The sequence below is a fragment of the Amblyraja radiata genome, chromosome 14 (assembly GCF_010909765.2).
Source record: "Amblyraja radiata isolate CabotCenter1 chromosome 14, sAmbRad1.1.pri, whole genome shotgun sequence".
Lineage (NCBI taxonomy): Eukaryota > Metazoa > Chordata > Chondrichthyes > Rajiformes > Rajidae > Amblyraja > Amblyraja radiata.
This window is the reverse complement of record NC_045969.1, coordinates 48,427,452-48,453,204: the sequence shown is the minus strand read 5'-3', so window position 1 is coordinate 48,453,204 and position 25,753 is coordinate 48,427,452. Positions and strand designations below refer to the sequence as shown.

General features: G+C 43.1%; 1 protein-coding gene across 2 annotated transcripts in view; it reads right to left on the bottom strand.

The window, feature by feature from the left end:
* Nucleotides 1-11,300: 11,300 nt before the first annotated feature.
* drd3 (dopamine receptor D3) overlaps nt 11,301-25,753 on the bottom strand; it is a 45,619-nt gene continuing 31,166 nt past the window's right edge. For both annotated transcript variants that reach the window (XM_033033288.1, XM_033033290.1), the window contains 3 exons: nt 24,875-25,077; nt 15,256-15,577; nt 11,301-11,722 (listed from right to left, as the gene is read on the bottom strand). In XM_033033288.1, the coding sequence (XP_032889179.1) occupies nt 11,526-11,722; nt 15,256-15,577; nt 24,875-25,077 (722 nt within the window). In that variant the 3' untranslated portion in view covers nt 11,301-11,525. The remainder of the gene's footprint in view (nt 11,723-15,255; nt 15,578-24,874; nt 25,078-25,753) is intronic.

The following is a 25,753-nucleotide window of genomic DNA, read 5'->3' as shown; positions in this document are numbered from 1 at the left end:
ATCGCAAAGGATATCCTTAGATCTTACATGGTGCAGGAAGAGCAAAAAGCACCAAATATTGAGTAATTTAATCAAATTAGATAATGTTTCCATTTTTGAACAAAAAGACCACATTCATTCAAAATCATTTAAGCATGGATAGTTTTTAGGACATTTCAATTAGTGCAAAGAAGGGAATTCAAATTGATGGGTTTTTTATAAAGAATAATAGATCTCAAAGTATGTGGAGATAATGAGGGTATATTCCTTGTATGCTCCCTGTCTTTGAATGTCTTTCTAGGTGATCAATTCTGCTCTGAGTGGTGCATCTCCAGTACTTATAGCTCAACCAAGGTATAGATATCAGAGAACTGAAAATGTGCATGGTTATGTATTTTATAGAATAAAGAACTGCAAAATGGTTTGTTACAAATTGATTTACAGTTTCATTACACCGGAGAGTTCTTCTCTTCATTAAAACAAAATCCAACCAAAGAAACTCCCTGGGTATTTTGGTTTATTTTTTCGTTTTACTAAAGGAACACAATGTTCCATTTGGAGTATTGTGTGAGGTTCTGATCACTGTACTATGGGAAAGATGTGATCCCATAGCAGAGGGTGCAGTAGGGATTCACCACTCTGCTGCCTTAATTGGTATTAAGGTTTCAGTTAGGTCTGTTTTCCCCAGAGCGGAAGTTGTCAAGAGAGCACATGATTGAATTATATAAATGATGAGGGTCATTGATAGGGTAGACTGCAGGAAACTGTTTATGTATAGGAGACAAATAAAATAGTAAGATTAAACGAGAACTTACCAGTTTGAAGTTTGATCTGTATTTTATGAGGAGTTACGATGAGGGATTACGTGAAGAACCCCGCCAGGACGCATGCGTGTTATTCTTCAAAGCAGCGGTGTGAGATCACAGATAACTGTAATGACTAAACATAGTAAGATTAGAGAAGAGATACCAGTTAAGTATATGATCAGGGTGGGAGCGGAGGGCACGTAATCCCTCATCGTAACTCCTCATAAAATACAGATCAAACTTCAAACTGGTAAGTTCTCGTTTAATCTTACTATTTTACTTCGGAGTCACGTGAGTGACTACGTGAAGATTTTAAAGCTCTGTGATTTCATGCCGTGGAAATGAGTCCATGCATCACGTCTGCCTTGATGACTGTAGGAGGAATTGTGTTAACATAATTTGGACATGAATTCAACATTGAAATCATAAAATTTATTAACACAAATTTATAACCCCTTTTTATGGGTTTAAATTAATTTACAGAACTTAATATTGTTTCTGCAAACGTTCCAGGTTTCATTACTGGTTTATTGTAAAATAATTGGAATGTTTTTTTCCCCCCCCCAGACCATCCTTGAGGATTTGGTCCATTGGGACATCCAACTGTATCGCTGCCGATGTAGCTGCAGCCCTGGTGGAATGAGATTTTAAAATATTAGTATCCACCCCAGCCTGTGTTAGCACCTGTTTCAGCCATCTTGAGATGGTCTGGACCGTCACTCTTTTGTGTGGTTGCTAGTGGCTGACCAAAAAGTGCCTTCTCATTGCCTCTTAGGATTTTCGTTTTCTCCATGTATAACGACAGATGTCTTACTATACACAGACGGTCATCTGTTGGGTATGACCTAAATTGTATATTGAGGCCTGCTGATCCCTGTCTGTTCTGCTTACTAACTCATAGATATGAAACGTAATATTTTCTGTTGAGGAAGTCATGTTGTCCAGTCTTAGTTTATGCAGTGACTGTACCCTTTGTGCCGAGACCAATGCCATTAGCATGACTGCTTTTAATGTCAGTCTGTGTAGGGACAGAGCTGTTGCTGGAGACCAATTTCTGAGCATCTTCAGGATAATAATTACATCCCATATTTGGGAGTACCTGGTTCTTGGGGGATTAGTATTAAAAATTCCCCTCATAAGTTTTGTTACCAGTGGGTGAGTCCCAACAGAGTAACGCTCTGTCCCCTGCCATAGGTAAGTCGATAGGGCACTTCTGGCGCAGTTGATGGCACTGTAACTGAGCCCCTCATCATAGTGGAGGCCTGCCAGATATTCCAGAACAGACGGGATGTTCATGTCTCTGTAGGTGATGTTGTTTTTATGGCAGTGCATCGCCCATTTCCCGATATAGACCAGATACTGTTTTTTGGTTGACTGTCTTTGGGCCGCCGAGATCATGTTCACTGTTCGGTCCGTCAGTCCCAGTTGTAGTAGAGGTGTTTTTATAACTCTACAAATTAATAAGTTCAAATGTTTATGGCATGGGTGGCTATCCCTTGTTACGGGATGTAGCAATAAATCTGGTCTATGTGGGATGGTGATACATGGTTCTAATACCATGTTTAATACAACTGGGAACCATGGTTGAGTAGGCCAATCGGGTACTACCAATACCAGACGCAGAGTCTTGTTGTATTTTCCTTAATACCCGACTGATGAGGCAGAAAGGAGGGAATGCGTAAATAAACACTGCTGTGGGTTTATCATAGGGCCCACAGTGACCCGACTCCATCTCCCGGAGTCTGTCACATTGGAGCAAATGCTCCACACACCGCTCCATCCGGCTCCAGCGCTCTTGGGCGCTGGCCGCCCGCGGTTGTTCAAAGTTGGACTCCTTTGAGTCCACGACCTTGTTTGTTTTTGTGTCTAGCCTTTCCGCCCGGCCGCGTGGATCTGGCCGGTGCGGAGGCGACATCAGGCACAGCTGATCCCACTATCGGTGATCCAAGTGCCGCTGGCTGCTGCTGGCTGCCCGCTGCTCCGCAGTCCTCCCTCACCAGCTTTGTCCTTACTGCCCTTCCGTGGAGTGGATCTGGCCGGTGCGGAGGCGACATCGGGCACAGCTGATCCCATCTAGCCCACCAGCTTTGTCGCAGCCCGTTGGTTTCTCCACCTGTAATCAGCATGGTAAAAACACAAAAAAGACCGCAGCTCTTACCTGCAGGTCCAGGTTAAAATTGTCGCTACGGTGGAACATCGTTCCACCCCGTCTCCTGCCATTTTTGACTTGTCCAAAAAGTCGACGGCCCCATTTGAATAGTCTCCCGCCCGGCCGTGGTGTTCTGGCCGGCGCGGGACCAAAAGTCGGCACAGCTGATCCCTTACGGGGCTTGTGCCTTCAGCTGCTGCTGGCTCCCACAACTTCGTGGTCCTCCCCAGCCAGCTTCACTCGCAGCACTTGTGGACACTATTTTGTCCAGCTTCCCCCCCCTGTGAAAAACAGCGCGGGGAACAACAACTACCGCAGAGTAAATTTCTTACCTGCAGGTCGCGGTTTCAAACTTACCGCTGCGGGGGAACGCTCCCCCCTGCCTGTCGACTCGCAAGCGTGAAAGCGATATGACACGCATGCGTCGTGGCGGCGTTCTTCACGTAGTCACTCACGTGACTCCGAAGTAAAATTAGAGGAAATGGGTTTAAGGTGAAGGTGAAGAGATTTAAAAGGGATTTTTGGGAAACCTTTTTTTTCACCCAGTCCATGACGACTTGCTGTAATACATTGCCCGAGAGGGAGGTGGCAGCATTTAAGAAGTATCAAGGCAAGCGCCTGGATCGCCTTGGCATGGAAGCCTATGGGCCAGGTGCTGGAGGATAGGATCAATACAGATGGGTGGTGTGGACATGGTGGGCCGAATGGCCTGGTTGCATGCTGGACAAACCTCAGAACCGATGAATCTATAACGATGTGAACTATTGCTTCTTATCTGCTGGGTTGTGGAAAATCTTCCTCTTTCCGTGCTGACAAGGACCGCAGAGCTTACACACAGTAACGACACAACAAAAACACGGCTCAAAATAGATCCAAACTCAGGTACAGCTACTTGGCATTTTGGAGAAGGTCAACAGAACAATAAAAGATCATAAGAAGGGTTTTGGCCCGAAACATTGCCTATTCCCTTCGCTCCATAGATGCTGCCTCACCCGCTGAGTTTCTCCAGCATTTTTGTCTACCTTCATTTTTAAACTGCTCCTTTTGAGAAAAGCACAGTTTTGTTGTCTAGAAATTCTCATGAACCTCATGGGTTGGCAGGAATGAGAGGCATCAGAGCCTGGTAGTTGGACTGTTGGGGGTGAGGGAGATGGGGCAAGGTTGGCAGTGTGGGGTGATATTAGCGGCTTGGGACCCATTCTAGAAGTTTAGAATCAGCAAGTTTAGTTCAAAAGTGACTCCCAACACCCATCATTCAGTGTTCAAGAAGGAACTGCAGATGCTGGAAAATCGAAGGTACACAAAAAAGCTGGAAAACTCAGCGGGTGCAGCAGCGAAGGAAATAGGCAACGTTTCGGGCCGAAACCCCTCTTCAGACCCATCATTCAGTTCCAGGATTCACATCTGTCAGGGGAAAGCAAAGACCAGGTATCATTGAGTCATAGTTACACAGTGTGTGGTTAAACCATTGAAGGCATCTTTTTACTGTTCCGCATCTTCTCCCTGGAGTATATTGACAGCGGCAACACATTCATTATCTTAAAGGGCCTGTCCCAATTGGGTGACATTTAGGCAACAGCCTAAAAAGAGGTTGTCGCGTCGTGGTCGGGTCGTGACGCGTGGTGACACATGCAGTGATGCACGGTGCATCCCTGTCGCCCCAGGATTTTGGAATGTTCAAAATCCAGGGGTGATATTTGGGTGTCTCATCATGTTGTGCGCCCTGTCACACGCTGACGTATGCTGTCCTGCGGGTGACACCCGGTTAGGGTTAGGGTTGGGGTTAGGGACCACAGATGGGCTGTAAAATATTCTTCCTTCAATGCATGGATTTTAAACATTAATATATTAAAATTAATACAATAAAATCAATTGTGCAAATTAAAAGATGTCTGAGTTGTTCAGTTTTATTTATAGATGTATTGTTCCGCTTCCAGATCCAATCACCGTCTCTATAACTTTTCACTGGGATGGATTCAGTGAGTGTAGACTGAACTCCCCTCTCCCCTCTTCCACCCTCCCGCCCCCATCCTTCTCCACTCCCCCCTACCCTTCTCCCCTCCCCTCTCCCCCCTCTTCTTCCCTTTCCCCCTCTTCCTCCCCACTCCACTCTTCTCCACTCCCCCCCTCCCCTCACATCCCCCTCTCCCCCTCTCCCTCCCTTCTCCCATTTCCCACCCCCCCCCCCCCCCTCAACTTCCCCGACGTCCCCCATTTGTGGACCCAGCCTGTGACAGCTAATCCCACTAATAGTACTGCACAAAGGCCACAGCATCTGTTTTAGTAACATTGACTATGCGATAAATGCAGTTTGGGAACAACACCCCCCTCTCCCCCCCCCCCCCCCCCCCCATCCGCCCCCTTGCCTTGCTTCAAAATGGGTGTTGGGTATTTAGACTCAGTGGCCGGAGCCACTGGTACATTGACAACATTGGCTGTACCTAGTAGAAACGCCCGCTGCCTCTGGGGTTAGGAGAGACCATTGGAAGAGACATCTGCCTCTGGGACAACTCGTGGCCAACAGTTTAATTCCCATGAGGAGCAGGTAGAACATTGGGGGTTCGAGTCCAACCCCTGGGGCCCCTGTGTCACATTTAGTTCAGAGATACAGTGCCCTTCGGCCCACCGAGTCCACACCGACCCTGTGAATCCAGTTATAGAGATGGTGATCAGATCTGGAAGCGGACCAATACATCTATAAATAAAACTGAATGGCTCAGACATCTTTTCATTTGCACAATTGATTTTATTGTATTAATTTTAACATATTCATGTTTAAAATCCATGCATTGAAGGAAGAATATTTTACAGCCTCAACCCTAACCGGGCATCACCCACATGACAGCATACGTCAGCGTGTGTATGTCGTGCAACTTGACGGTTTTATGGGCGTCAGTCACTGACGCTCCGCAGTCGCCCAAATGTCACCCAAGTGGGACAGGCCCTTAAGTAACACTTGTAAATCTGTGGGCCCACTCCACTGCAAGGGGAATCTGGATCTTGCCTTCCCCTGTCCTTGTAGCAATCCAGTAGTGGGAAGATTTCCATGTAAAGTTTGGTCAGGTGGGAAACATTTTCTGTCTTACAGCTGAGATACAAATGTGGTTAGGTCTCCATTTATAAACCCAAATAAGGATTTTGCTCATGTTAAGCAATCTATCAGAAGCCTGTAGGAAGTTGCCGCCTATTCAGAGGACAAGTAAGTAAGTAAGTTTTATTTATATAGCACGTTTTAAGTCAACTCGCATTGACACCAAAGTGCTTTACATAAAATAGAAAATAAGTTTCCATACAAACCGTAGAAAAAGGTTAAAAAATAAAGAAAATGGACACAACACATTATAGAGTTCAACACAAACGTCCCCCCTCAGCAGAATCAAAAATTTCCACTGTGGGGAAAGGCACCAGAAAGTTAAGTCCTCTTCCTCTGTGAAACACCCGAGGTCGGGGCCCATTTGTGGCCTTGCAGCCAGTCCGATGATTTTCAGGGCCCTCTTGCCGTGAAGATGGAACGTCCGGCGTTGGGTGAAACATTCCTCAAGCGGCTTGGAAAGTTTGGAGCGGCTGCCTCCTCCCTGGAGACCGGGGCACTCGTAGACCTCACGCCGCGCCGGTTGGAGCTCCGACCCCGGCAAACTCGATCCCTGGCTCCGCGGCGCTCCAAATCCAGCGCTGCCCGCGGCTGGACGCCCGCAGCCACAGCTCCGCGATGTTGGGAGTCGGCGGCCACAGCGCTCCGGAGCTTACCGAACGGCGACCCGGTAAGGCATCGCCCGCTCCGTGTTGGTGTCCCAGCGCTGTGCCGCCGCCGAAGCTGTAGTCCTGGCCGGTCCTGACAGGAAACGCCGCTCTATTCTCGATGGTAGACCGCGAGGACGGGGCGAAGAAGCAGCTTGGAGGGATGCTGCCTCTCCGACCAGGTAGGGGACTAAGAATTAAAGTTTCCCCCTTCCCCCCCCCACCCCCCACATAAAAGACCACCAACTAACTAACTAACATTTTTTAACAGGACTTAATATAAAAAAAAGGTGAAGAGACGGACTGCGGGCAGGCTGCCATACACAGACGGTGCCCACTCCTGCACATCCGCCAAGTAATAGGCAATTTGAACTCTCTGCTTTCTTCTGATCTTTGGTTATAATCAACTCCAAATTTTATGGCTAAAGACCAAAAGTTTAATGTGGAATCTTTAGGAAATGATAATACAATTTAAATAAACCCTTACTAGAAATTTGAAATAAAAGCCTATTCAAGATAAGGAAACAAAGTTATCTCAGATTGTTTACATGTTTAAAGAGGAGTCCTTGCAGAAATTCTTTAATTACTGGAGATAATGTTTCGAGTTGAGACCTTTCTTCAGGTCTCGACTGGAAAAGTCGCCCATTCCTTCTCTCCGGAGATGCTGCCTGTCCCGTTGAGTTACTCCAGCATTTTGTGTCTATCTTCGGTGTAAACCAGCATCTGCATTTCCTTCCTACACAATCCTTTAATTACAAAGGGCAACAGCTGGCCCATGATTCAATAGTGTTTTGTCGATTTGATTATCTTGTTCTCCAAAGCTATTCAATCCCTGTCATCCTCATACAAAGTTACTTATTTGTCGATAAACTAGGAAACCATATACTCCTGTGGGCGACGGTTGGGCGACCGTTTCGCCGAACACCTCCGCTCAGTCCGCCTTAACCTACCTGACCTCCCGGTGGCTCAGCACTTCAACTCCCCCTCCCATTCCCAATCCGACCTCTCTGTCCTGGGTCTCCTCCATTGCCAGAGTGAGCAACAGCGGAAATTGGAGGAACAGCACCTCATATTCCGTCTGGGGTCCTTGCGCCCTTATGGCATCAACATTGAATTCCCCCAATTTGGCTAGCCTGTGCTGTCCCCTCCCCTTCCTTCACCCTCTAGCTGTCTCCTCCCACCCTCCCATCCGCCCGCCCTCGGGCTCCTCCTCCTCCCTTTTTCCTTCTTTCTTTCCCCACCCCCCATCAGTCTGAAGAAGGGTTTTGGCCCGAAACGTCGCCTATTTCCTTCGCTCCATAGATGCTGCTGCACCCGCTGAGTTCCTCCAGCAATTTTGTGTACCAACCATATACTCCTGTTTTACATAATGAAATATCAACCTTGAAAATAATATTATAATTTTACAATTTACATAAGATATCTCTGGGAAAGTAGGACTATCTTTGTCTTGTGCTGCTAACTATCTCTCAAACGAATCCATTATCTATAGAAATGACAGCACATTCAAATTGTGCTGAAACCTAATATTGGCTGTTCACTCTACTAAGGGGATGCAAGCAGAAGCCTCCACGTGGCGCATCCCGGGCAATGCTGATGACAGAAACTGTACCACAGTGACTGACTGAAGTAGCCAATTCTGCAACCACCGACTGTCAATCTGACCGACCGGAAAGACGTGATATGGAAGATGGACGGACACGAGGAAGAAGACTCTACTAAGGAAATAACACGTGCTAGGTATAATAAAGAAAGCAAGACGATTTTGAAAAAAATATTCTAAGACAGTACATCAGCATTAGTGGTTTTATTCATCATTGTAGCTTCCACAACTATTTAAATATATGTGCGTTTACTTTATTTAAATTGAATATTTGATATGTGAAAACATTTAAGAAACACACACAAGATTAACAGAATGATTCAGTTTGGAAAGGAAAAACCTTTGCAATATTTCACACTTGTACACAACCAGAGATTGCTTCATATAGTCAATGCGAAGGAACATTTTCAGTCTACTCTGCGTTTAAGCAAATATAAATGTTTTGGAAATAAGCCTCCTGGGCCCTGAAATTCTGACGTACCCATTGTAATTCAGGTACAACAGTGGAAACACTTATAGTGCTTGAAATTCAAGACTCCAGGTGCTACTTGGCAAAATAAATATATATATAAGGGAAAGATGGGTCGAGGGAGAAACGCTTGGCGACTAGAGTCCTCAGATTAGGAAGATGTGCAAGAAAAGTGGTTTACGGTTGGGTGTATCTCAAGGGAGAACAGGGAAAGAGAGGTAGGAGAGGTGGATCTGCCGGATAGATTGGGACTGGGAAGTTGTGCAAGATCAGGAACGGGGTGTGGGTGGAGGTGATGATTGATCAATCTGATCAGATGGCGAGTGAAGTAGATTTTGGCAACGCAAAACTGGGCAGCAGAATTATATGTCACCCAAATATGCCCTACGTATCCGTGGCCTCACCATTTCCATGAAGCCAGGGGTTCATCCCTTGTTCAATGAGCTTTGCAGAAAGGCCAGCTGAGATAACTAACTGGTGATGATTTAAAATAGGATTCCTGCCATGGAATCATGCAATGGACAGAGCTGATTGACCTCACAACCATCGGATTAGATCAGAGCCATGAAGCAGGTGGGTGTTGGAGCTGGTGTACTTGCAACCATGTGAAGCTGGAAATGCTGAGAGAATGGCCCATCCGTTCCTCCAGAGATTCCCTCCATTGCAGATTTTGAAAATAATATTGCAATTTTACAAATCACATCAAGATATCCCTGGGAAAGCAGATGTCATAAGTATCTTTGTGCTTCTCTAGCTAAATAACTCTCAACCCGATCTGCTCGCTATGGAAATGACAGCGCATTTAAACTGTGCTGCAACCTATCAGCCAGTCCAATACACACCACCAGGAAATGGCTGAGACCATTGGACGTAGCAATTGGCTTTGGCCCCAGACAACATTCCAAATTCAGCCCTGAAGACTTGCACTTCAGAACTAGACATGCCTATGATCAAGTTGTTCTTGTACAATTGCAACAAGGATACATATTTCACCAATACAGGAAAGACCAAAAAGCAAGTGAAATCCAATCTGGCTAATTACAATGTCTGAACAAGGGTCTTGACCTGAAACGTCATCATCCATTACTTTTCTCCAGAGATGCTGCCTGCCCCACTGAGTTACTCCAGCACTTTGTGTCTATCTTCAGTTTAAACCAGCATCTGCAGTGCCTTCATACACTGACTGCCCAATTAGTCATCACTCAATTAACAGCATTGTGATGGAAGGCGCCATCGACAATGCTATCAAACATCTACTCACGAGTAACCACATTGATACCCCTTGCGGATTTCGCCAGAGCAATTTGGCTTCAACCCTCATCACAGTCTTGGTCTAAACAAGGACGAAAGAGCTGGTCAAGAGGTGAGGTGAGAGTGTCTGCCCTTTTAGATGGAGGCAACATTTGAATGGCTGTTTCATGAAAGAGCCTCAGTAAAACTGGTTAACAGATATCGTAGCAAATGCACTCCAATGGTCAGAGTCACACTTCCCTCAATATAAGATGGTTTTGTTCATTGGTGGCCAATCCTCCAAGCCCAAGTTCATCGCTGCAGGAGTTTCTTTGGTCTGTGTGCTCAGCCCAACCATCTTCAACTGCTTCGCCTATGGCATTCCTTTCATTAAAACAATCATATGTGTGGAAGTTTAATGATGATTGCATAATATTCAAATTTATTCTCAACTCTTAGTCAAAAGAAACGAAGCATACGTGCACTCAGCAAAACCTAAACCATATTTAGGTGGAGGCAGTTAGTTAGCTAACCCTAAAAATGCCAGGCAATGACCATCAATAACAAAACCAGAATCTAATCATCGATTCATGCCATTCAATGGCATTACCATAAATTCCCCTCCAAGTTGTTCATCGGCCTATCTTAGAGATATATTGTCATTCTTTCATTGTTCGTGGTCTGCAACTCCCAGTGTAACTTTGCTGTACCTTCAAAAGAAAGTGCAGGGCATCTCAAGTAGGAGGCTCAAGGATAGTTAAGGGCAGGCAATTAATGCTGAGATCTTCCGAATTGAATAATAAAATGATGACAGATGTTGGGAGTTTGTGTACGCGATCATGGACCAGGGCTCTGGGAGCATGGAATGAGATTTGGGTTGGGATGGTTGGAGTAAGGGTGTTGAGAAAGTAGAATCCGTATTGTATTTGGTTGTTGAAGGGAAAGTGGTTGGGGGGGGGGGGGGGGGAGGGTTTTCCTACAGATCACAAATGTTATTAAAACGTGCTTGTCCCAGGAGAGCCCAATGCCAGGGCACCCAAGGACAACCTGGTTCAATGTTCCCACAATAATCCCAGCATGGAGAATCATCCCATTCATGAATGGTGAAGAGAATGTACAGACATGTCGTTGTGAAGCGCTCTGCAAAGCGCATGCCTGGTTGCATTCCCAGAGTGACACAAATCGTTCCTAGGATGGATGTCTTTGCATTTCACTCTACTGTCAGTTACGAAACACTGAAAAGCAGCGGTAAGCAATTAAATATCTAGGCCACATCTCTCTACATTTGAAGAATATCAAGCAGAAGAACCAAGTCACAAAGCGGTCTCACTGATCGGTGTGCTTCAGTTTTAATGGAAAAATATCGCGACTGGCAAGAAATTTACATGAACAAAGTAAATCGGTACTTTTATTGGGCACAAATTTAATGTAAAATGAGATCTGACCTCTATTTCAGCAATAATTTCATTACAGTGCTTAGGATTAAGGGAGGTTAAATGTTAAAATCCCAACTAACAATATCTTTAATTAGTAACATCTTTCAGACTTAATTTAGCAAGACAAAATTCTGAGAAATGCTCTTCTGAACTCGGTGTTGAAGGTAGTGTAGATGATGGGATTTATTGCACTGTTGACATATCCAAGCCAAGTGGTAGCACTGTAGAGTTCTAGTGACACGTGGCATCGCTTGCAGTGGGTGTTCAGAATGTGCGTGATAAAAAATGGCAGCCAGCAAATGAGGAACATACCTGTGAGCAGAAGAGACGACATAGCATGAGAACAAGCATTCGCAAATATTTCTGAGGAGAGACCCAAAATATTGGAGTAACTCAGCGGGACAGGCAGCATCTCTGGTGATGTTTCAGGTTCGACCCAATATTTAGAGTATTGTGTTCAGTTCTGGGCACCATGTTACAGGAAAGATATTGCCAAGCTAGAAAGGGTTCAGAGAAGATTTATGAGGATGTTGCCAGGACTAGAGGGTCTGAACTATAGGGAGAAGTTGAGTCGGCTGGGTGTCTATTCCTTGGAGCGCAGGAAGATGAGGGGTGAACTTATAGAGGTGTATAAAATCATGAGAGGAATAAATCAGGTAGATGCATAGATCTCTTGCCCAGAGTAGGGGAATCGAAAACCACATGACATAGGTTCAAGGTGAAGTAGAAAATATTTAATGGGAATCTGATGGATAGCTTTTTCACACAAAGGGTGGTGGGTGTATGGAACAAGCTGCCAGAGGAGGTAGGTGAGGCTGGGACTATCCCAACATTTAAGAAACAGTTAGACAGGTACATGGTTGGGACAAGTTTGGAGGGATATGGACCAAATGCAGGTAGGTGGGCTAGTGTAGCTGGGACATGTTGGCCCGTGTGGGCAAGTTGGGCCGAAGGGTTTGTTTCCACACTGTACCACTCTATGACTATGACCCTTTTTCAGTCTGAGAATCAGGGGAGAGGGAGATTAGAGATATGGAAGGGGAAAATGACAGATCTAAGCAGACGATGTCCAAGGAAATTTAGTTTGATTCATTGTTAGCTGAGATGAAGGTGACAACAAGTCATATAATCAGTAAAATTAATCAGGAGCTCAGTGAAACTAATCGAAAAACTAGGGAGGGGAAGGGGCGGAGAGAGAGGGAAAGCAAGGGTTACTTGAATTTAGCGAAGTTAAAGTGGTTGCTAAACACTCCCGCTGAGATAGTCCAGCATTTTGTGTCTATCTTTGATGTAAACCAGTATCTGCAGTTCTTTCCTAAATATTTCTTTGGTGCCATCCTTAACTGAATGTAACTGAATAAAAATCCCTTTATTTCACCCAGTAATATTCTCTACATGTAATCTGCAATCATGCACATCGACATTTTCATTGACCGTAAAGGATGTCCCATTAGAGTACTATAATTATCAGAGTACATGCGATCATTTCTCTGTCCTGCTTTTGGATTTTCTTGTACTGTATAATGGAGTGTTAAGAAGACACACATATACTTGGAGAATCAAGGATTTTGATTCTTCATTATGATAGCAACCATTCAACTGGCTCTGAAGCTTGGTACATATAATGTTACTAACATCCACCAGGTTCCTAAAATAGTGACAGTTAAATTAGTGAGTGATCACACTTTGCATTGGTCAATAGAAAGTTATATCCACATCCCTGTCAGTTTGGCTGACAGTGGTTGTCCAGAGAACAGGTGACAAGGGGACGCAGGTGCAGGAACACAAATTATACACGCAAATCCCAATCACTCTCCAGAAATCTGAGATACAGAATAAAATTCACTTTGCTACAAATTAAATGAGAAATAGTTAAATAGATGAATAAACAAAATGTGAAAAAGCAACAACATTGGTCCTTTTTTAAAAACTTGCAAATCCTAACTACGGGTGCTGTCTGGACGGAGTTTGTACGTTCTCACTGTGACATGCGTGGGTTTTCTCCGGGATCTCCAGTTTCCTCCCACACTCCAAAGACGTACAGGTTTGGAGGTTAATTGGCTTGGTATAATTGTAAATTGTTCCTAGTATGTGCAGGATAGTGTTGGTGTGTGGGGATTGCTGGTTGGCACAGACTTGGTAGGCCGAAGGGCCTGTTTCCACACTGTATCTCTAAACTAAACTAAAACAAATGCACATCTTATTCCAAACACAAAACGGCTGAGTTTATAAAACTATAGGGATTTGAATGTCTCTTTTATAGAAAATAAAATACAATTTGGGACCTAAATATGTACATCATGGAGCATCAAATGAAAGACTGGCCTACACAACTAATAGTCAGTAGATGCTGCACCTCAGTTCATTTTGATCACATCTTAAATGTTCTGTTCCATCCTGGTAAGACTTTTGAAGAGACAGGACTGAGAAATTTGCGGAACTGATCTTTCACTGAAAGGTCTCGAACCGAAACGTCGCCTATTTCCTTCGCTCCATAGATGCTGCCTCACTCGCTGAGTTTCTCCAGCATTTTTTTCTACCTTTGACATTAGAGGGCTGAGTTATGAGGAAAGAGTGTTAGGATATCCAGAGCTTCTCATCGTTAAAAGGTATTAAGTGTATGATGACATTAAAGATACAAAATGCAGAAAATGGCATTGATAAAATTTCTAGCACCCTTTCATAATGGATCACAATAGTCAAACTGATGTGAATTAAGAGCAGGATTTTCATACAATGGTTTATTCTTTAATGACCCAACAAGCAATTGTATTAATGTGATTATAACTAACTATTTTATCTTCCAGATTCTCTTGTTCACTCCCTGAGCCTTCTAATATTCATTCGGCAAAGCGTACGTGCCATACAGATCAAAGATATGGAATGGACCTACAACAGGGGCAAGCAAAATGGAAGTATTGAAGATAACAATCTTACAATGAAGATAGCAGTCTCACTTCTGATGTGGAGTCTTCAACCTGAAACATTAACTCTTTCTCTTTTTCCAGCGATGCTGCCTGATTACTGAGTGATTCCAGTATTTTTTTCTCCCAGTTTTTATTTCATTGAGGAAGGTGATGGGGTTGTAGGACTGTTCTTGGAGGACTGGGTCAATGACAAGAGGAAGCCCCTGCAAGGGATGTCTACATAACGCTTTGGGTGAAGTCAAACATTGTGGAAGCAAAACCAAATTGAACCTATTCTGATGTATTTGGAACGTTTCTATAATTGCACAAAAATGTCTCCCTTTTTTGCTTGTGAATATATATTTTTTAATACATACACTAAGTAACTACAAATAGTATCTGTGGCCATGTGCTGCACAGCTTACACATTTTTCACACAGAGAGTGGTGAATCTCTGGAATTCTCTGCCACAGAAAGTAGTTGAGGCCAGTTCATTGGCTATATTTAAGAGGGAGTTAGATGTGGCCCTTGTGGCTAAAGGGATCAGGGGGTATGGAGAGAAGGCAGGTACAGGATACTGTGTTGGTTGATCAGCCATGATCATATTGAATGGCGGTGTAGGCTCGAAGGGCCGAATGGCCTACTCCTGCACCTAATTTCTATGTTTCTATAAATCTGTGCCACTCGCTCTCATCACGTACATACATAAATCAGTCCTGGACATTTCTTTCCATTTATTGCAACTGAGAATGTGAAATTGAAACATCCAAAATTCACAGGCTACAGTATTGGTCTCCATAATACGTGCTCTTTTGGACTACAGCACTGCATTAGTTCCAACGTTGTAGACTGAACATCCTTCTTGGTACTTTCCATCCTTGATGTCAAATCATCTTTATTTCATTTTCTAAGAGAGGAAGTAAATGACTGGGCACTTACCCAGCACAACAACCAACATCCGAGTAACTTTCCTCTCTCTCGTGTGCAGGTTCCTGTGTTTTAACGCGGGTCTCAGGGAAGTGGCAGTTTTTCCGCTGGACATGTTTTTCACTTCGGATGCACGCTTTGTTGCACAAACGCTCTTCTTGTCCGATTTCTCAATTTCGTTCTCTGAATGTGCAAACAAAGCCTGGCTGATGGTGCAGTAATTTGCAATTCCTATGGGGGACTGCAGCTCACTGTTTGGGGATAGACCTGTTCGCTTGCTAACGTTCAAACAGGCCAATGAATGAAATATTTTGGGAAAATGCTCTTTCTTTTCCTAGTAATAAAAACAATTGTCAGATTTAAATAAATCATCTAGCATCAATAATTTGAAATTGTCTCAATTAAAGCAGTAAAAAAAGCCCAACACAAAATAACTAAATAACTAACAAACTAAATAAATAAATAGGCAGAAAGTAGTCTTGTTGGATATACAGTATTGCAATGCTTATTGCTGAGAAATACATGGAAACACAATCAAGAACATTAATGGAACGGTATTTATATTTACAAACCTATTGCTTTTCTTAATTTTTAGGTCACGGATGTCAGGAACCAATTTCACCCTAAAAACTCAAAATAGTTTCCATTTTAGCGCAACATGGTACTGCCCCTGTCCCACTTAGGAAACCTGAACGGAAACCTCTGGAGACTTTGCGCCCCACCCAAGGTTTTCATGCGGTTCCCGGAGGTTGCAGGTGGTTGCCGGAGGTTGCAGGTGGTGGAAGCAGGTAGGTAGACTGACAAAAACCTCCGGAAACCTGCAGTCTGGAGGCAAAGTCTCCAGAGGTTTCCGTACAGGTTTCCTAAGTGGGACAGGGGCATTACTTTCATTTTTTACTGTACAGTGTTCCGAGGGAAAGTGCTCTCCACCCAGGGCTAAAACAACAGCAGACGTTGGAAACAGTAAGAAGATGAGGTAATACTTGAGGCCAAGGCAGACTCATTCTTTGGATCATTTGAAAATTAAAAAATTAAATTTATAGAGCAGCTCCCATGATATTAGGATGTCTCAAAGCTATTTGGAATAGATATATGACTACATTAACAAATTCCATTAACACAGATCACAACTTACAAGTTCTGTGCCAAAGTGGTTCATGGTACAATCGACAAAGAAAGACGTTGACTCTTATGAAAAGTCATTAGGGTCGATGAACTAATGCCTGGTCAGAATGGCTTTTTTTTTTGAAGCATTTTAAAAGAGAGACAGATAAATATTTAGGGAGGACACTTTCAAGCTCAAGTCAGGCAAAGGTACGGTTGTTAATAGTGGCACAATCAATTCTGGAAAGATCACAACACTTGAAGTAGATGAGCTTGAAATATCTTGAATATACTACTGGAGGAGCATGAAAGCAAAGGCTACATGAACAGGTTTGAAAGCAGGAATAGTTCTACAACTTCACTCCCTTCCCAATTGCAACAGGTATATTTTGAAATCCATTAAAAGAGCAATCAGACCCTTCCTCTAATTTTTGAACCTGGAATAATTAATTGTTCTGCTCTCTTCAATGCTGCTTTATATGCTGAATATTTTCTTTTCAAAGTGGCTTCAGTTGATGAATTTCTCTTCCTGATTAGATGCAGTGATTCAGTATACAGCTAACAGCAGACCTAGCTGCACACTGTTTAGTTTAGTTTAGAGATAGAGAGTAAAAACAGGCTCTTCAACCACATGAGTTCATGCTGATCAGCGATCGTTCATTGCTCAGTGAAAGAGGCTCCATGCTCAGTGAAGGAGGCTCCATGCTGGATTATACTGAAGTGTCCTAATTGCAATTGTTCCTGCCTACTTTTGTCTTGACCGACCAGCCTCCCTTCTTTAGACTTTTCTATTAGCAGCGTCTACTCATTGTCACACATTTATTCAACCTTTCCTTGCATTGTTCAAGCCTTTTCTGTTGTTCATCTACTCGTCTTCTTAAGTCACCTTTCTGGTTCTTTATCAAGAAGTAGGATCTATATTGTCTTTGCAATTTAACACTGGCTTTCCTATATTGTTTAAGCCTTTTGTATCGTTTAAGCCTTTTCTGTTGTTTATCTATTTATCCACTTAACGGCTCTTGGCTTCTCTCCGCTTCTCTCGCGGGCCTGTCCGCTTTTCTGCTCACGGTCGGGCTGACTCTGATCCCGACCGGGCCTTCTTTACTTTCTTCCCCCACCGGGCTGACTGTTCCCGGTTGGGCTGAAGACTCAGCCTCTGTCGGTGACTCTCTGGACCTGTCCGTGGCCTACACGGTACGAGGCCCTCACCCAACGTCTGTGGCTGCTACTGGGGCTGGCCATGGGCTACACGGTCCTCTTTCGTCGGTGGCTCTCTGGACATGTCCGTGGCCTTCACGGTACGAGGCCCCCACCCGACGTCTGTGGCTGCTCCTGGGGCTGGCCGTTGGCTTCACGGCACAAGCCCTCACGCGACGTTTGAGGTTCAAACGACGGACGTTTAACTGCCCTGTTTGTTTTCCTTCGCTCTTCCCTGAGCTATTGCTTCCCGTTCCTACCTTTTTTTTTTTTTTTTTTTTTTTTCCTTTTGACGGCAATTCAAAACCATTTGGCGTCAAATCTTTAGGCTTCGTGCTGTTCCACTTTGTTTCCAAATACACTTCTTTTTTTTTTTTTTAACTGTTTTTCATTCTTCTTGCTGGCCTTGTTCTTATCTTCGTTCTTTTATCCTTGTCGCCAATTGTTATGTATTCGGGATGCTTAGCACACTTGAATAAAGGCTCGGACACGGGAGTAATCTTACAAGCTTCTTTACTACAGGACGCCACCTTGAAGCTCCCGCACATGCATACTTGCACAACATATGACAAGACACTCATTACATATGCTAATTGCATATGCTAATTATCACATACCTAACAATAAGGTCATGTAATAGGAACAAGATTAGGCCATTTGGCCCATCAAGTCTACTCTACCATTCAAACATGGCTGATCTAACTCCATTCTGCTGCCTTCTCCCCATAACCCATACTAATCAAGAATGTATCCATCTCTGCCTTAAAAATATCAATTGACTTGGCTTCAACAGCCTTCTGTTGCAAAGAAATCCACAGATTCACCACCCTCTGACTAAAGAACCCAGACTAAAGAACAAAACTTTCCAACGACTGTACTCAATGCCCTAACTGATGAAGGCAGTTGTGCTCTTCGCTACCCTGTCTGCCACTGTCTCCATTTTCATGGAACCATGACCCTGCACCCTGAGGTCTCTCTGTTCTGCAACACTCCCCAGGGCAATTACATTTAATATGTAAGTTCTGCTATGGTGCGTCTTATCAAAATGCAACAACCCGCATTAAAAATCTAATTAACTCCATATAATTTGATTTTAAAATGTTCTTTTTTGTTAATACTCCTGTGAAGCACCTTGGGATATGTTCACTGTGGTACAATATTAATAGAAATGGCTGAATATATTCTGAAGAATTAATCTTTTATAACCTGAAATATTACCTGGTCTTTTCATCGCTGTCAACATTTCTGCTTTTGTTTCAACCCATGATGAACAACTCTTCCTTTCTAAACACTGTATACTAACACATGTGCAAAAACAATGCTCTACTGCAGCCTTTCTGAGCCTTCGGGGATGAAAATAGCTAATCTAAAAACTAGGACAGTCAATAGGTTTGTAGATGAAATATAATCACATTGCTGTTCGGAAAAGGGATTAAATTATCTTCTATATGCATAAGCACTGCAGCATAGTTAACAAAACTATTATTCAATAGCATTTTCCCCTCTGAGCATTGGATCAATGTAACATTTAATAACCTAGAACATAGTGCAAACAAAGAGATCACTGTGCATTAAATTGGGTATCCAGGGTTTGAATTGTAAAGGGTGTGTTCAGCATTGTGTAGCCTTTACAAAGCAACACAAAACTTTAGTTCTCAGTTTCACATGAACTTTACTAACACCTCCCAGGTATGCCCCTCATATCTGGGACTAACCATTGATTGGGAGCTAAGGTTACGAGAAGTTAATATTCTGCCCAATTTAGTTTAATACAATATCTTATAAATGCTTCTATTCTCCATCAATTCTACACACTGCCTTTATTTCTTTTGTAGGCTGATGTAACTGTAATTATACTCAACAAGTATAATTATACATTTAGGTGTTTAAGCCAGACGGCTGTGTCAAACATCTATTGATGCTCCTGAACACATCATCAGTGATGTAACCTGGGGTCATTGGGTGTTTCGGGTCTTTCAACATCAGACACCCTCACCCAGGCGACCCGGCCGTGGTTGATCAGACCACGACTTGTGTTCAGGTGGCATTCGCTCCTCCTCATGGATCTTCTCTCCTGAGCCAGAGCCATCTCGAGGCCTTCTCCGCTGCCTCTGTGGTGTTCTTGATGGCTCTTCTCCTCGCCACTCCGTGGATGCATAGTGTATCACCGCAAGAGTTCTAAATGCGTTTGTGGATGAGGCAGTCTTTAACCTGATGAAAGGACTCAACCCAAAACGTCATCTATTCCTTTTCTCTAGAGATGCTGCCTGACATGCTGAGTTAGTCCAGCTCTTTGTGTCTATCTTCAATCTACCCTGATGTCGAGAATTGCACACTGGAGAAATGTTAATTTTCCATTTGTACATCAACTGTTCACATTTGCACACCTATAGTCATGGAGCCACATCGTCAAAGAGAGAGACAGCCCTTTTGCCCCACCGACCCACACTGAGCGTCAACCACCCATTTACACCAGTTCCACATTCCTATCAATTCCTCCCACATTGTACTAACCTACATACTAAGAGAGATTTAGTGACCAATTAATTTGCCAACTTGCACACCTTTAGAATGTGGGAGAAAACTGGGGCTCCTAGAGAAAATCAATGCAGTCACAGGGAGAACATATAAACTCCACACAGACAGCACCTTAATCACGATTGAACCGGGTCTCCGGCATTGTGAGGCAGTGGCTCTGAGACTGCACCATTATGCCACTTTGACCCATGTCGAACATCAAACCTGGGGATCTTATATTATATGTTTGTGAGTGAATTTCTTTAGCATCCATTCAGCTTTCCAAGATTTTTTAGAGTTTGGTTTGCTTTGCTGCATAGGGCCACGTGGCTTGCTCACGTGATGGCAGAAGGACGTTGATAATGTTCCTACACACAGGCAGGCCTTTATTTTCCTCCGAGCTGGGTTTCCCAGGAGTGGGAATGGAAAATGCTGGAGAGGATGAGGGTTTAGCTGGTACCATTCACTGGACCTGGGATAGTCACACCTGGTTCATAAGAGGGTTACTGAATGCACAAGGGCCATCACTGATGACTAAGTCTTCTCCAGCATGTGTGCCTTCATCTGTGATGTTAGTCTCAGAGGTTAACACTATATTCTGCATGGCTTTATTGTATTGATGTATAGTATAATTTACCTGGATAGCACACAAAACAAAGTTCATCACTGTATCTCGGTTCACGTGACAATATCAGAGGTGGGGTCTACTCAGGTTGAAAAGGATCCCTCCCCAATCGATCAGGCGCTTTCTATACATTCTCCATATATTTTATGCTGTTTCCAAATTCTCTCCTTTTGTCATCTCATTTTCTCTCCCTCAACTTTTACAGTTCTCACACTTTGTGGGTTGGCATAGGTTGCACTTCATACTTTTCCATTTTTGCATGAATGAACTATTCTTATTTTCTAAACAAATTCAATCATATAACTCCAGCATTTATTTCCTCCTTTTGTCTATCTTTCTATTACTAACAAATTGTGATTCAATTTATTCCTCTCACTATGTCAAGAAAAACGTGCTGCCTAGAAATGTAATCCTGGTCAGTTGCTTTAAAGTATGGACGTGGTATAATTGGAAGACCAAAAAATAAACTGCACATGCTGGAAATCTGAAATCGGAACAGGGAAAATTGCAATTACTTCGGAGATCAGACCTCTTAGGGATGGCGGAGTTAAGGGATATGGAGTGAAGGCAGGAACGAGGTACTGGTTGTGGATGATCAACCATGATCACATTGAATGGCGGTGCTGGCTCGAAGGGCCGAATGGTCTACTCCTGCACCTATTGTCTATTATCAGGCACTATTCGTGGATACAGAAATAGTATTAACACTCAGGTCACTGACCTTCCAACAAAACATTGCTTGCAAAAGGTAATTGGCCTGGGAAATTATCTCTGTTTCTCTCTCCTGTTGCCGCCTGAGCTGCTGAGTATTTCCATATTTTTTAATTTTTATTTCTGTGTGTTTTACCCAGCTTTTGAACTTCAGTTAGATGGAAGTCAATGGGATTTAATTTCAGAAGTGCCTGATGCAACTGTCGCTGCAATGTGGCACTGAATAGGGATTATTAATATCTTGAAGATTTCAATTCTGTTTCCAGACTTAGGTAAATAAACTAGGCTGCTTTGCTTGTGGCAAGGTTCTTCAGATAAGATGTCAAACAACAGTGCCATCTAATCTTCCAATGCACCAGGCAGCACGACATGTGATAGATTTGTAGACTCATGGTCTATTTAAAGAATATTTGGACACTTTCCAGATGTCCTAGAAAACATTCCCCTCTCATCTCACACCAAAAACAAATTAACAGGACTCTAATCTTATTGTCTGTGATAAAGGGCATTGATAATATTACCCCAATGGATGTTTCTTTCTTGGTATCAACTTCTCTAAGCAACAGCCATCCCAAAAGATTTATTTTGAGTCCTGAATGAAATACTTTATTAGTTTTATTAATATTCTTGTCAGTTTTGGCTCATGCAAGTTTATTGACTGTTCAATCAGCCATTTTCTTAACAAGTTAATGTTTAAGCATCTGCTGCATTCTTGCGCACATAGAGTCACAGAGTGATACAGTGTGGAAACAGGCCCTTCGGCCCAACTTGCCCACGCCGTCCAACATGTCCCAGCTATACTCGTCCCACCAGCCCGCGTTTGGTCCATCTCCCTCCAAACCTGTTCTACCCATGTACCTGTCTAACTGTTTCTTAAATGTTGGGATAGTCGCTGCCTCAACTACCTCCTCTGGCAGCTTGTTCCATTCACCCACCACCCTATGTGTGATCATATCTCCAGCTATTATCCTGCTATAATGTTCAAAGTCCTATGTTTACAAAAGTAGAACACTGTTGACCATTGTTAAATTATAAATAAACATTTCTGATTAAATTTACGGGTACTTTTCATTGTATTTTACAAATAATTATTCAATCAGTGCGCAATTTCTTTGTCAGCCTTCCGGTATTATTAGATTCCCCACTGCAAATATAGTTTGCTTATTTCCATGCTGTTTGTTCTAAAATTATATAATGATCATCTTTAGTTCACATTTATTTAGCCTTTGAACATAATCCTTTTAAGTAATTCACAGTAAATGTGTGCACCTGTGATCAGGCCCATAGCATCAATGTGATGGAGGCTGATTGTTAATTATGCAATGATTTTGGACTCTTTGTTGACTTCTTTCATTTTTAGATGCACCAAGAGGCAATATGTAAATTACGGTCCTTTACAATCTCCATTAATAACATCAGGTGATGACTCTAATTTCTGCTTGAGTGCCCTGCAGCATTTAGAATGATTCTCATTGCCACCATCTTTTTGGATCTGATACGCCACTGCTGTTTCTGATGATGGATATATCTGCCTTAAGGAAGCTATGTGTGCCAATACTACACAAATCTGTAGCATAAGAATGTTTGCATAATCAATGACCGTCCCATAATTACATGTAAAGTGGCATTTAAAGGAAAAGTGACAATTAAGGAACGTCGCAGTAAACATATTGACAATTTCGATGGACCGGAAAAATTCCAAGGACAGCTGAAAACATTAGCAGAGATTTGCAGGGATAACACATGTATACATGAAAATAAGAGGGGGTCTTCTGCCCCTTCAAGTCTGCCCTGCCCTTCAATATCACCACACCTGATCTACTCAGGGCCTCAGCTCCTCCACTGTGCCAGATCCTTAGAGTCTCTATTTCCCTAGTCTTTCTAAAATTTACTCAGCTCCACTTTAAACACTTCCAAAGATTCAGCCTCCACAACTCTCAAGGCGCAGAAAATTTCAGGGATTCGCCACCATCTGCGTGAAAAAATGTTGACATACCTCGGTGTTAAATAACTTGCTCCCTATCTTGAAACTACATCCACTCCTTGAAGACCCACAGTGAAAACATGTCGGTACCCACTCTGTAGAGGCCCTTTAGGATCTTATATGTTTCAATGAGATCACCCTTCATTACTCTAAACTCCAAAGTTCACGTAGTGACAAACACATACGAAAAAGAACAAATGGAAAGTCTAAAGTAAGAGCACGTCCAGCAGCATCTTTGGAAAAAATAAACTGAGTTCATATTTTTGTTTGATAATCTTTCTTCAGAACTGGTGGCAAGGCATTGCTCACTTGAGGTGATGCTATTTTCCATGTCAATGCAGCAAACCTATAAAGTTGTCTCCAACCGCTTCTACAGATTTGTGGTTGCTCAAGGACATAGCTGACTGATTATGTCATCGCTACACCAGTTCGCAGTCAATGCCAATTCTTGCTGCTGTTGCCAGATGCACCAATGCCCCTCCCCCCCCCCCATTTTATCTCACTCACTTCAATCTACGGCTTTAGTTTAGTTTAGTTTAGTTCATTGTCACGTGTAGCAAGGTACAGTGAAAAGCTTTTGTGGTGTGCTAACCAATAAATGATGGAAAGACAATACATGATTATAATTTAACCATTCACAGTATTCAGATATGTGATAAAGGGAATAACATGAATAACGCTTAGTGCAAGATAAAGTCAATAAAGTCTGATCAAAGATAGTCTGAGGGTCTCCAATGAGGTAGATAGTAGTTCAGCACTGCTCTCTAGTTATGTAAGGATGGTTCAGTTGCCTGATAACAGCTGGGAAGAAACTGTCCCTGAATCTGGAGGTGTGCATTTTCACGTGTCGATACTTTCTGCCCGATAGTAGTGGGGAGAAGAGGGAGTGACCAGGGTGTGACTCGTCCTTGATTATGCTGCTGACCTTGCTGACGCAGCATGAGGTATAAATGGAGTCAATGGAAGGGAGGTTGGTTTGTGAGGTGGACCGCACTGTGTCCACAATTCTCTGCAATTTCTTATGGTCTTATGGATGGAGCTGTTCCCAAAGCTGGAATGGAGATATTTTCCATGGATATTTGATCCACTTCATGACTGGTACAGCACAGTGATGAAGCGTGCAGAGCAGCTGCCTCACAGTTCCAATGACTGGGTTCAATCCTCAGCTCCAGTACTGCCTGTGGTGGAGTTTGCATGTTCTCCCTATGACAGTATGAGCTTCCTGCGGCTGCACTGTTTACCTCCCACATCACAAAGATGTCTGGTTTGGTAAGTTAATTGGCCAATTAATCCCAGTGCATTGGTTCATGAAAGAATCTGATGGGAGTCATTGGGAGATTGAGAATAACATTGGATTGGTGTAGGTGGTTGCTTGAAGGTCTGCAGGAACCGGTTGGGCCTATTTTCTTGCACTCTATGACACATTGGAAAAAAATGCTAAGACAAAGAATTGAAAGAACAAATTCCATTGTATAATTAAAATTTTCCTTCACCTGAATGATCTGACTCTGTGCTGCAACTTTTGTAGCCACAGTAACAGTGTTTTGTCGTAGATTAATACGCTTCCTTCTCTTTTTCAGTACAAAATAAATACGTATATACACCAACAGTGTGATTAAAAATGGCAAGTAGAAGGAAACAATTGATGAGTACACGACAAAATCTGGATTGGATATCGAACATAACCTTGGGTCATCTGCAAAATAACAATAGCAAAACATTAGTGGTGTTATTAATTTATTAAATGTCATTAATGGCCCTCTACAAAAAAGGCCAGAGCAGCCTCTTTTTCCTCAGAAGGCTCAAATCCTTCAATGTGTGTAAGGATATGCTGCACATGTTTTACAACACAGTGGTTGCAAGCGTTATTTTCTACGCTGTTGTCTGCTGGGGCAACAGCATTAGTGCAAAAAACAATAGGAAGCTGGTCAAACTGGTTAATCGAGCTGGCTCAGTGCTGGAGGGGAGAGTAGACTCTGGGATGGAGGTGCTTGAGAGGCGTATGAGGCACAAGGTGCAGGTCATCCTGAAAAACCCCGGGCATCCCCTCCATATAATTCTGGAGAGTCAAAAGAGCACTCGGAACAACAACCGGCTCCTCTCCCTGCCCTGTAGAACGGAGCGGTTCAGGAGATCCTTCACCCCTGCAGCCATTAGATTTTATAATTCGGACCGCTAGGCTGTAGGGGGATGCATTTTGCAATTATTAATTTTTAACTGTTAATTATTGGTCTTTTTAAGTATTTATTGCTCTCAGGTAGTGTCCACATTGTATTTTATGTATTTTCTGTCTGCGTTCGTTTTGAATCTGTGGGTTTGTTGATTGGGAGCTTCTGGACATCTGAATTTCCCTGAGGGGATCAATAAAGTAT